Here is an 11,713-nt window from a genome sequence, read left to right as displayed (position 1 = left end):
CTGCCTGGTTATAATGTCCTAAGTCAACAATGATGCAAAAGACCCGTGACTGCAGCTTGTGTTTCTCGTGTCTGTGAGGTTCTTCATGTTGCTCAGCTGACCCCCCCTGAACCATGTGACTTTGTCCAACTTTCACCAGAGGCCCTCGATCGAAATGATGCAGCAAAATCTGTCTGAAAATAAGAATCTAATCAATTAATGTATGATTGTTTCTCCTAAACAATTCCGATTCCTGCAGCAAATTAGTTCTCTCAGGCCATCACCAGCCAGGCGCTGATATGTTTGCATGAGGACTGGTTTAACTTTGAGCAAATATCACTAATTGGCTGAATCCCGGCAACCGTTGCGACTCGAGCCAGTGAAGGTCGCATCCACGGGACGTTCAACTGTTGCCATGCAGGAGCAACCCATGATGGGACATTTTGTCATCTTATGATTTAAATGCAATTTAGCAAAGCACAATATTAAAGATTGTGAAGACATTGGTCATTTTTGTGTTCGTGCTCGGTTCCGCTCAGCTCGGCAAGCTGCCGCAGTAGATAATCGCTTGTGCATGCAGGCAGCTTTCCTGGAGCTTTTGAAAAGATAACAACCCATCGTTGCATGGCGGCATGCATGAGGAGGCTGTGTTATTGATTCGGATTATTTGGAAATTGGTTTGCTGACCATGCGCGTGAGTGTTACATTCGTGCACGAGAGTTAATCGTGGGATTTCGCCTCAATCTGCCAGCCGGCTTTGACGTGAGAGAGGAGGAGAGAGAGAGAGAGCCAGAGAGAGAGAGAGACCGCCCTTAAAGCTCACTGCTGTCTGCAGAAGACACGTCCACCAAGACGCCACTTAGTCGTTTTTGGTGCTCTGCAGAATCAAGTCGAGCGTGAAGTGCGGAATCTCATCATGATTTAATCCACGCATGTGCTGCCATTAACGCGGCGCTTATGCGAGCTAACTCTTGACGAAGGGCAGAAAAACAGAGAAGGGCGGGGTGAGGAGAGGAGAGCGAGCTCAAGTCAAAAGCGGAGGTCCAACGTGTCGTGCGTGCCATGCCATCCGCGGAGGATGAGGCACAAGCGGCCGTGAGCGGAGGCACAGCGGGGACGGCCAGCAGCACCTCGCCGCCGCTGCCAGGCCAAGCCCCCGCAGGAGAGCGCGCGGTGAGCGCCTTATGGTCCTTCGCCAAATGCTTAGGCGCGCTCCTGCCCGTCTACCTGGCAGGATATTATGGCTTCAGCATCTCCCTGGTCCTGCTCGGGGTCATGGTCTATCTGGGCTGGAAGCATAGTCGACAGGATAAAGCGAGGAGGCTCAACGCGGCCATGTATCTCCTGGAAAACGAAGTGCAATTCACCACGGAGAAGCTCTTCCGAATCAAGCGGGATCTGCCTCCCTGGGTAAGGAACGCCGCGTGGCCATTCTCCGCAGTTTTCTGAGCGAGGTGCATGCCCACTGGCGATGGATGGAGTGATTAATTGATTGATAAGACAATTTGCAAGTTGCTTTTAATTGAGTCTCCTTCTCTGACCAGCACGCAGCGCCTGGTTCATTTATCGGAAGTGAATACGAACAGTGGGCAAAAAAGGGGATTACGCATGAAGAAAAAAAAAATGCATGAAGTTATGAGCCGCGTAGTGCATCACCATATCTGGTTCGAGAGCATCACCGGGCGCGCGCGCGCGTGCGTGTACGAAGAGAGAAACAGCAAAGCTCCATCGAATGATGTCAGGAAATAATAGAAGGACAGTTTGAGGTCAGCTAAGGTGCAATTTCCACTAAGACAGGAAACGAGAGCTAATGATTGAAATGTGAAGTAGCTGCTTGGAGATTTTCCAGGGCCCCCATAGGTTCCCAAGACCCAAACATCAAGTGTCAAGTCCCGTGGTGACGTATTGCTTTCCGAGTGTGTTTTTGGCTCCAGCTCCTGCACTTTGTCTTCCATTCTCATGCCATTAGCGCTTAATAAATTGCATCACAATTAGTATTCATCACGTCGGCGGGCGTTGAGCGGAATCCAGAGTTAGCTTCATCACGGCTTCACGTGCTGCTTTTCAACATTCTTAATAATGTCGGCTGCAGGCGTTTATGCGCTCGTCGACCCCGTCAACGTTCAGGTCGACTTAATTTCCGCTTCTTAACTTAATCATCAACTTTGCAAAGACGGAGAAACAATGTGCTCTTTGTCGCTCGGATCCGAAGCAGAGGATAAAATCTGCTCACGAGTTATTTCATGCTCCCCTGTCATGTTTGAGTCTTGGCTGACCTTTGTGAATTCTTCACAGGTGACCTTCCCAGATGTGGAAAAAGCAGAGTGGTTAAATAAGGTGAGGTTTTTTTTCTTTTTTCCGTCTTATTGTAAATGTATTCTGAAATAAACTAATAAGCTCGGCCGCACTCTGATTTTTGGTCGCCCGTGTGACTCGCTCGAGCCCAAAAGGTCATTGGAGCGCTAAAGCCCGACACTGGCCTCACGCTACGCTTCACAGCCGAATGCTGACGCGGGCTGGCCGGCTGGCAGACCTTTAGAAAATTAACATTGTTCAGCGGCAGTGATTTGATGATGGAAACACCAAAGTCGCCATGTTTTCTTTGACACTGTCTAAAATGGAATGATGGGAAAGTGATGATTGAGAGATTTTTTTTTGCATCTGCAACTTTCCATTTGACCTTTGCTGTCATGTGTGGGGGAATCGTTATTTTTACGCATGTACAGCACTAATATTTTCCAATGTTATTAAATTTTTATTTCATCAGGGAATATTGGGAAAAAGGGATTTATTTATTTTTTACCAAAAACAGTTGTTTCTATCCATGGTAACACTATTTTGGAAAAGGTTTGTAAAAATAGCACCATTTTATTCAATTTTTTAATCAAAGATGAAAGTAAGTTTTTTTTTTGCACTGTTTCTGAATCTAGCCTCATTTTTTTGTCCAGTACATCAAATTCATATTAATAATAATAATCATGATAAAAATAAAATGTAATACAGCAACATACAGTACTTAGTAATATTTATAAATTAAAGTTGAGCAATAGCTGGATTTTTTTTTTTTTAAATCTCAGCTATAAATAACAATGCAAGGTATCTCCATATCACGCAAGCTTTTAAAAGTCAAACTTAAAACCACAAAATGAAAAAAAAAAATCTCCAATACCCAAGGTGGTAGAAAAAATCCCAATATAGTTTTAAATGACATTGGTGGACACCTAAATCCATTTCTGGCATCCCGAGGAGCAAAAGCTTGAATAAAACTTGCAAGCACGTTGATCACATGTCCTCCCTTGTTTAGATGCTGCAGCAAGCGTGGCCCTTCATAGGCCACTTTGTGGAAAAGTTGCTTCTGGAGACCATCGCTCCAACCATCCGAGCTTCCAGCATTCATCTGCAAACCTTGAGCTTCACCAAAGTCAACCTCGGAGACAAGGTATGGCCTTGCCCCTCCCCCCTACGTATCTTGTAAAAAAATATTTCTTTTAAACTTTCCATTAGACCGATTGACTTCGCTGTGCGTGATCGCAGTTGTTGTCTTGACAGGCTTTAAAAGTGGTTGGCGTCAAAGCTCACACGGAGCACGACAGGAGACAAGTCATGTTGGATTTGTACCTCAGGTAATTTTTTTCTGTGCAAGAAACCAGTCCGTCTAGTCAGACATTGAGATGATCCCGAGATGTTTGTCCTCGTTCGTTTGTTTAAGACAAAACAGTCTTCTCCTCGCATCTCATCAGCTTCCCTAATTAAACGCGCGTCTTCCCACAGCTACGCCGGCGACGCCGAGATCAACGTGGAAATCAAAAAGTATTTCTGCAAAGCTGGGGTCAAAGGAATTCAGGTATGGAAATACAGATGGAAGAAGAAGAACACTCATATTCCAAATCATCGTTCCTCATGGAAATCAACTCAAATGCCATTAATTTGTACCAGCCCCCACAAAAAACATTTTTTTAAAAAAATATGAATAGAATTTGAATAATGAAACCGTTTGTACCGAACGCTAGTATGTGACTTGGCCACTGGGGGCAGTATAGAACAAAACAATACATGATCAAGCATTTGACTCGACTACTTTAAGCACAAATATGAAAATAAAAGTGTTGCTGCACGTTCCAATATGTGATACATGATGTGTTGGCAGTAAGCTAGCATTGCTTTGTTTATTTATTTATTTTTTATTATATTATTTTGGTGGTTGCTGCCATAAAGAGCTTGAAAGCTTTTGACTCTATTTGTCAAACTCTCAATCGTAAGTCTTTGTAAAGGCAAAAAAAAAAAAAAAAAAATCAAGCGAATGTTGACGTATATCTAAATAGTAAAAGTAAGCGGTGTGCTGCTTGTGTGCCCAGCTCCAAGGCAAACTGCGCGTCATCCTCGAGCCTTTGATTGGAGACGTTCCGCTGGTTGGAGCCATCACCATGTTCTTCATCCGTCGACCTGTGAGTTGACCGTTAGCTTTTTTTTTTTTGGTGATCTTGAAGAACTCTCCTTGCGTGATAGAAACTGGACATCAACTGGACGGGACTGACCAACCTGTTGGATATCCCTGGACTCAAGTGAGTTGACTCCATACTTTTCATTTTCACAAATCAGTGCGCCTGCCTTCCCCAAGTGACGTCATCCTCGCTTTAATTACAGCGCCATGTCGGACACCATGATAATGGATGCCATCGCCTCCCAACTGGTCCTCCCCAACCGCCTCACCATTCCCCTGGTGGCTGACCTGCAGGTGGCGCAGCTGCGCTCCCCTCTGCCAAGGGTAAGCGTCCGGGTGAGGCGTGGCCCGGGAACTGCCGCAATCCACGATGACGTTTCTGTGCATCTCGCACTAGGGAGTCGTGCGCATCCACCTGCTGGAGGCCGAGGATCTGACCGCCAAGGACACCGTCATCAAGGGCCTGATCGACGGCAAGTCGGACCCATACGCTGTGCTTCGAGTGGGAACGCAGATCTTCACCTCACGTCACGTGGACAGCAACCTGAACCCACAGTGGAGGGAAATGTATGAGGTGAGAGTGCTGAGAGTGTTTTCGGAAAAAAAAAAAAAGTGATAACGGGAATTAGAGCGCCTCATTGTTGGCTGCGAGTGCACGACATGGAGAGAAGATGGAGGTTTTTTTTTCCAGTGGCCCATGTGACAGCCAACGTGGGGCTCAGCGTGGTCGTCTCCCAAGAAATAGGTTGGACATTCGATCCCCGACCATGTAGCAAGACACCGAACCGCCAGTTGCTCCTGAAGCGCTTTGAGTAGCAAATTCAGAAAAGCACAATGCAAGTGACGGCCCGGTTAGCAAGTTAGCAAGTCCAGCTAGCGCCTCGTCAGGGGACGGGCGTGTCAAACTCAAGGTCCGGGGGCCAGATACGGCCCGTCACATCATTTTATGTGGCCCGTGAAGACAAAATGTGGAAATCTTTTAGGTCTGGTGGCATTTGCGAGACGTTTGACGCTTTAGGTTTGGACGTATTTGTGGATTTTGGCCGGCTTGTCAACAACACTTTTCTGTGGCGTGTCCAATCGTCAGGATGTTTACTTTCACTTGACAGGAACTTGCAAAGCAACAAAAATATACTGAAACATGAGATTGTTGGGGTTGCCGCGGTAACCAAACACTGTAATTCATCACGCGTTTGAGTTCATAATAATTCATGTGATGCGCCTTTGACTTCCTTAAACGGATGACTCGGGACGTTTCTGACTTGGCACACGTCACCCACTTTCAGAGAAAAACAGCTTCGCGAAGATTTAATCTTCGTCGGAAACAGGAAATCGCAACTTCTCTGATAAGCACTATTTTGCGGAAACGTTTCTCTCATGGCCATGTTTGTCTTCTCATTTGCTTGGGGACAAACATTTGGGTCACTTTTAAAAGTTAAACCAAAACTCAAGGATGAAACTGAGCAATGTGAGTGTGTTTCTCTGTGTGTGTGGTCTTCCATTGATGCAAACGTGTCAGGTGATTGTCCACGAAGTACCTGGTCAAGAGTTGGAAGTGGAAGTGTTTGACAAGGACCCAGACCAGGATGACTTCCTGGGCAGGTATGCGTGCGGTTCTTGTGCAATTTGTGCGTCTGACTGGCAATGGTTGTGTGTGTTGTCCGTTTCATCCAACTTGTCTGGTCTCTTTCAGAGTCAAGGTGGATCTGGCTATTGTGAAACAAGCCCGAGTTGTGGATGATGTAAGTTGTTTCTGGAGCCTCTCAACTTGAAAAATGGCCGAGTAAGACTTTAGTTAGCATGTGACAACGGCCATGAGTCACATGGACAGTGAATCCTCGTGAGCCACTCCGGTACCCGCTTTGGGATTGAAATCTGTGATCAAAGGACAAAAATGGGTCTTGTGTTTATGCAACTGGGATGTTTTGTTGTGTGTGTGTGTGTGTGTGTACGTGCAGTGGTTCAATTTGAGGGACGTCCCATCCGGCAGTGTTCACCTTCGACTGGAGTGGCTCTCTCTGCTCTCGTCTGCCGACAGATTGACTGAGGTGACAATTTGTCTCTTCCTTAGAATAATGTGTGACAAATAAAAAAACTAATTTAAATCCTTTTTTTCTTTTTTGAAATCTTTTTTTCAAATCTTTATTTTTTTTTAGATTTAATTTTTTTTAAATCCTTTTTTTTTTTCTTGATCAGTCTTATTCAGATATAACAATAAATTTGAATTATCGTTTAACATTTTATTTTTAAATGTCCTCCAGGTGATCCAGAGAAACCAGAACCTGACCAGCAAAACCACAGATCCACCATCTGCTGCCATCTTGGCCGTCTATCTCGATCAAGCTCAGGATCTGCCTGTAAGATGATCGTCTCTGATCGGTTTTATTTTTTATTTTTGCACGCTTTGATCCGATTTGATTCTGTTTCAGATGAGAAAGGGAAATAAGGACCCGAGCCCAATGGTGCAAATTTCCATTCAGGATACGACGAAAGAGAGCAAGGTAAGCGAGGGCCATGCTAACAGACCATCAAACGAAACCTTTGCTCGACAAAGGAGCATCAAACACCTGCAGCTTATTCAACGTCGAACTTTCAAAGCCAAAAATTTTGACTTCCTGGATTGTCCGCCTCTGCTTGAAACAAACTAAAGCTGCCCTGCCTTGTCTTGCAGACTTGCTACGGCTGCAGCCACCCCGTGTGGGAGGACGCTTTCACCTTCTTCATTCAGGATCCTCGCAAACAAGATATCGACATTCAAGTAATGACGTGAAGAACGCTTCACTGAAGAATGTCAGCATTGTAACTCTCGTGTCCAATCAGGTGAAGGACGACGACCGGGCTCTTTCCCTGGGCAGTCTGAGCATCGATCTGGCCCATCTCCTGACCTCCCCTGAGCTCACCATGGACCAGTGGTTCCAGTTGGACAAGTCCACTTCTGCCGGCCGCATCTACATCAAGATTGTTCTACGGGTTGGTGGTTGACCCCAAAGTTGTTTTGTGGTGTATCTGACAAGCCGCAGTGACCCTGCCTGTGTCCAGGTTTTGTGGCTAAGCGATGACGCCACACCCACCACGCCGTCGCCCCGCCCGTTAGCTCCCGGTTCAGGACCAGGTCACGGCGGGATCACAGCAGAACTAAACCCGATGGGGCCTGGCGGCTTGGCTAAACCTCCGCCGTCACGCCCGCAGCACACCACGCCCGACCCGGAGTTTGCAACTGAGGTACTAAAAAAGAAAGGCGTAATGTTGCCTTGAGTGCACCCAGAGATTGATTTGCCTGTTTTTGCCCACAGGGGGTGCTTCGGATCCACCTGCTGGAGGCCCAAAACCTGATAGCCAAGGACAACTTCATGGGGGGCATGGTGAAAGGCAAGAGTGACCCCTATGTCAAGATCCGAGTAGCTGGGATGACCTTCCGCAGTCACACCATCAAAGAGAACCTCAATCCAGTCTGGAATGAACTCTATGAGGTTTGGACTCTTATTATTTATTTATTTATTTATTTATTTATTTATTTATTTATTTATTTATTTATTTATTTATTTATTTATTTATTTATTTATTTATTTATTTATTTATTTATTTATTTATTTATTTATTTATTTATTTATCTATTTATTCTGTTCTATTTATTCATTTATCATTTTATTTATTTATCTATTTATCTATTTATCTATTTATCTATTTATCTATTTATCTATTTATCTATTTATTTATTTATTTATTTATTTATTTATTTATTTATTTATTTATTTATTTATTTATTTATTTATTTATTTATTTATTTATTTATTTATTTATTTATTTATTTATTTATTTATTTATTTATTTATTTATTTATTTATTTATTTATTTTAGGGAGCATGCACTTGGGTGGCTCCCATCAAATGTCCTTCAATGTTTTTAGGTGATTCTGACTCAGCTCCCTGGCCAAGAGATCCAATTTGACTTATTTGACAAGGACATTGATCAAGATGACTTCCTGGGAAGGTGAGTCCACACACGACCCACGCAAAAGGTCATGACCCGACGGCGTCATCTCTCTTTGCAGGTTCAAAGTGAATTTACGAGATATCATCAGTGCACAGTTCATCAATACGGTGCGTTGCGCGTGGCAGCATCCAAATATTTGAAATCTTCTTTTTTTTTTCCATTGACGTCCGCGTTGTCGTTCCAGTGGTACACGTTAAGCGACGTCAAGTCCGGTCGAGTTCACCTGCTCCTCGAATGGCTGCCCAGGGTGTCCGACCCACTCAAACTGGAGCAGGTCAAATCAAAATGGACTCCATCTTTATATTTGTGTGTGTCATGAGTTCTTCATCCGCTTTTATCATCTAAAATCCCTTTTTTTCCCCCAAAAAAAGATTCTGCAGTACCAATCGCAGCAGTTGTTCCAGAACAAAGTTCTACCGTCGGCAGCCGTGCTCTTTGTGTATGTGGAGCGAGCTCATGGCCTGGCCGTAAGATCACGTCGTCATCATCATCATTCATGTCATGTTCCACTGACTCGTCACTATTCTTCATTTCAGTTGAAGAAAAATGGGAAGGAGCCAAAAGTTGGAGCTGAGGTGATTCTTAAGAATGTATCCCACAAAACTAAGGTAAGGTCCAAAGTGTGTGTGGACGCAGCCTGCACTCTCTCAACATTTTTGCTGCTAAGGTCTGCGAGCGGTCCACATCACCCCGATGGGATGAAGCCTTCCACTTCTTGATTCGAGATCCCAGAGAGGAAACGCTCACGGTGAAGGTGCGAATCTTCTGTGCCTTGAGCAATTTGTCTCCAAGGTGAGCATGGTGTCTCCTTTCAGCTGTCTCACAGTTGGGGCCAGGCTCTTGGCTCCACCACGCTCGCGCTGAGGGAGGTGATGGCCGAGCCCAACTTGGTTCTGGACCGCTGGCTGGCTTTGGACGGAGCTCTGCCGGAGAGCCAGATCCTGCTGAGGGCGACGCTCAAGGTGCTCACTTGATTCTTTTTTTCTTTTGGGCACTCACTCTTCTTCTCTTGCAGATCTTGGACACGCAGTTGGCGACGCTGTGCCGCAGAGCTCCGGGGGACTTGGACAGCATGGGCGAAGTGGTCATTCCCAGATGGGATCCTTCCCATCTGGACCTCAGACACCGGGCAGGGTTCGCCATGTGCGTCACCATGACCCGTCCTCCTTCCCTTTTTCCCGCGCTGCTAAATCGATGTTTCCGTCCTTTAGGGGCAACGATGGCGCAACGTCTTCAAGCCAGGTGAAGCTCAGCCTCGGATACGCCACGGAGGAGAACCGGCTTCTCATCACCGTCCACGCGTGCAGGTCTGGTTTTGTATGGCCGTGTCACCAAAGATGGCGGCGGCTCAAGTTTGTGATTACGTTCCCCGCAGAGCCCTGACGGCTTGCTCCAAAGACGGCGCCGACTCTTATGTGACGTTCATGCTGCTGCCGGACAAGAAAGGCACCACCAAGAGGAGAACCGCTACCAAGAAGAGGGACCTCAACCCGGAATTTAACGAGAGGTAACGAGACGTTGCGGCGGACGTGTCGATTTATGGACGACGGATCCGATGCGTCATGGCAAATGCTAGCTAGCTAGGTAGCTAGCTGGCATCAAACTCCTTCATGCTGCTGAATTTGCTTTTTTTTTTTTTATCCTGTGAGATCACTTTGTTAATGTTCACCTTCCGACCTTCTGTTTTGATTTGTGTGATTCCAGTGATGCTCCTTCTGCTCTTTTCCCAAAGGTTTGACTTTGAGCTCTCGTTGGAGGAGTCATCGCAGAAGAAGCTGGACCTATCGGTGAAGAACAGCGTCTCCTTCATGAGCCGAGAAAAGGAGCTTCTCGGTAAAGTAAGTCAGCTCCAATATTGGACTCGCCAGGAAAAAAGTCGCCCGAATCCAGAATCGTTGTGCAACTTGTTGAGTCCCATCAAGTGAGTTTGACCAGGTTCCCTTACGCCTGCAGCTGCAGCTGGACCTGGACCAGATTGACCTGAAGAGCGGAGTCACACAATGGTAAAGATTTCGAGCGCGCCGGCCCAAACCCGCCGAGCGCTCAACAAAACTTTCGTCTTTGCAGGTACGATTTGCTACCAGAGTCAAGCTAGGAGAATCCTCGACTGATCTTCTCTACGTTTTCACATTTGTTGTCGCTTGCCTGCTCTGTGAGTTGTGCGCGTGTATTCAGCTTTCACGGCATTTTCCATCTTTGCTGAAGATGAGGAAGACAAAAAAAAAAAAAAGCTCCATAAAACAGCAATCCATCAGTATTTATGAGGGGGGGGGGAGCCAGCTTGTCATCCAAAATTTTAGCAGTGCTGTCGCAGACTCGTTCTTCTATGGCTGAATGGATCTTTCATAATGCAACCATGTTGCGCAAATGAACACTTTGTATAGCACATAAAAGTAGAAAGAAATGATAATATATACAAATATATATAAAAGTCCTTTTCGAATGGAAGGGCTCGATATCGCAAAGTACGTACGTTGTACACATTTGTAGCCTTCGACCTGACGGAAAAAGAGTTTTCTTTTTTTGTTTGTGTGTTTCTATTGTCGCCTTAATAAGTATTCTACGACTTTTAAAGGTTTCAAAATTACCTTTTTTTTCCATGTTTAATACGCAAAATTTAACTAATTTATTGTCTTAAAATCCGGGGTGCACATTATACATGGGTACAATTTTTTTTTATTTATTTTTTATTTTTTAAATTGGGGTGCATATTATACATGGGTACAGGCTTTTTTCCAGCATTGACATGCCATTTTTAGGGTGCGTATTATACATGGGGGCGCATTATACATGGAAAAAAACGGTATGTTCCAAATGGAGTTTTCTATACTTTGTGTTGCTTTTTCTAAACGGAAGTATTACCAAATGAGAGCGACCCTCTGACAACTGAGCTGAGAAAACTGCAAGCAGTCTCCATCACTGTGCTTTTATCAAAAGAAAACTTTGACGCTACACAAATCTCACGGCATGCACGCTGGCTTTCTCGCATTTGTCGTGTTAGATGCAACAAGTTAGCGGCGCAAACTAAGAAATTAGAAAGTAGGCACTTTATCACTGTGACGCTTGCTCGCTCATGTGTTACCAAAACATCTAAATGTTGCTGCTGACAACTGATATGTTGTTGTTGTTGTTGTTTTTTTAGTTAAACTTAATATATATGATATTATATGAGCTTTGAAATTGCGGAATAAAGTTTGCATTCCCTTGATTGCGTTGTGTCTTTTTTACCTGAAATGTCGTCAAAAATGCACAAGAGGTTTTAGAGTTAAAGTTTATTTCAAACATGTGAAAAAAAAAATA

At 44.9% G+C, this 11,713-nt stretch overlaps 1 protein-coding gene across 1 annotated transcript; it reads left to right on the top strand.

The window, feature by feature from the left end:
- Positions 1-611: 611 nt before the first annotated feature.
- Positions 612-11,621, top strand: esyt1a (extended synaptotagmin-like protein 1a). The gene is made up of 31 exons (XM_061264185.1): positions 612-1,389; positions 2,275-2,316; positions 3,284-3,418; positions 3,529-3,602; positions 3,751-3,823; positions 4,335-4,424; positions 4,486-4,541; positions 4,624-4,744; positions 4,818-4,994; positions 5,940-6,022; positions 6,114-6,162; positions 6,379-6,468; positions 6,682-6,777; positions 6,850-6,921; positions 7,092-7,178; positions 7,241-7,390; positions 7,460-7,642; positions 7,714-7,890; positions 8,328-8,410; positions 8,472-8,520; positions 8,598-8,687; positions 8,785-8,880; positions 8,950-9,021; positions 9,081-9,167; positions 9,229-9,375; positions 9,429-9,556; positions 9,625-9,720; positions 9,789-9,920; positions 10,146-10,251; positions 10,367-10,416; positions 10,481-11,621. Exons 1-31 carry the CDS (start codon positions 1,042-1,044, stop codon positions 10,506-10,508), a joined length of 3,267 nt encoding a protein of 1,088 aa, XP_061120169.1. The 5' UTR covers positions 612-1,041; the 3' UTR covers positions 10,509-11,621.
- Positions 11,622-11,713: the final 92 nt, after the last annotated feature.

This window comes from Syngnathus typhle, linkage group LG2 (genome assembly GCF_033458585.1).
Source record: "Syngnathus typhle isolate RoL2023-S1 ecotype Sweden linkage group LG2, RoL_Styp_1.0, whole genome shotgun sequence".
Taxonomy (NCBI): Eukaryota; Metazoa; Chordata; class Actinopteri; order Syngnathiformes; family Syngnathidae; genus Syngnathus; species Syngnathus typhle.
This window is presented reverse-complemented; position numbering and strand designations above follow the sequence as displayed.

Excerpts from the sequence above, each read along its gene's own strand:
- esyt1a (XM_061264185.1), top strand. The coding sequence starts at position 1,042 with ATGCCATCCGCGGAGGATGAGGCACAAGCGGCCGTGAGCGGAGGCACA. Across the intron at positions 4,745-4,817 it reads TGCGCTCCCCTCTGCCAAGG|GGAGTCGTGCGCATCCACCT; the intron begins GTAAGCGTCCGG and ends ATCTCGCACTAG. Across the intron at positions 6,778-6,849 it reads ATCAAGCTCAGGATCTGCCT|ATGAGAAAGGGAAATAAGGA; the intron begins GTAAGATGATCG and ends ATTCTGTTTCAG.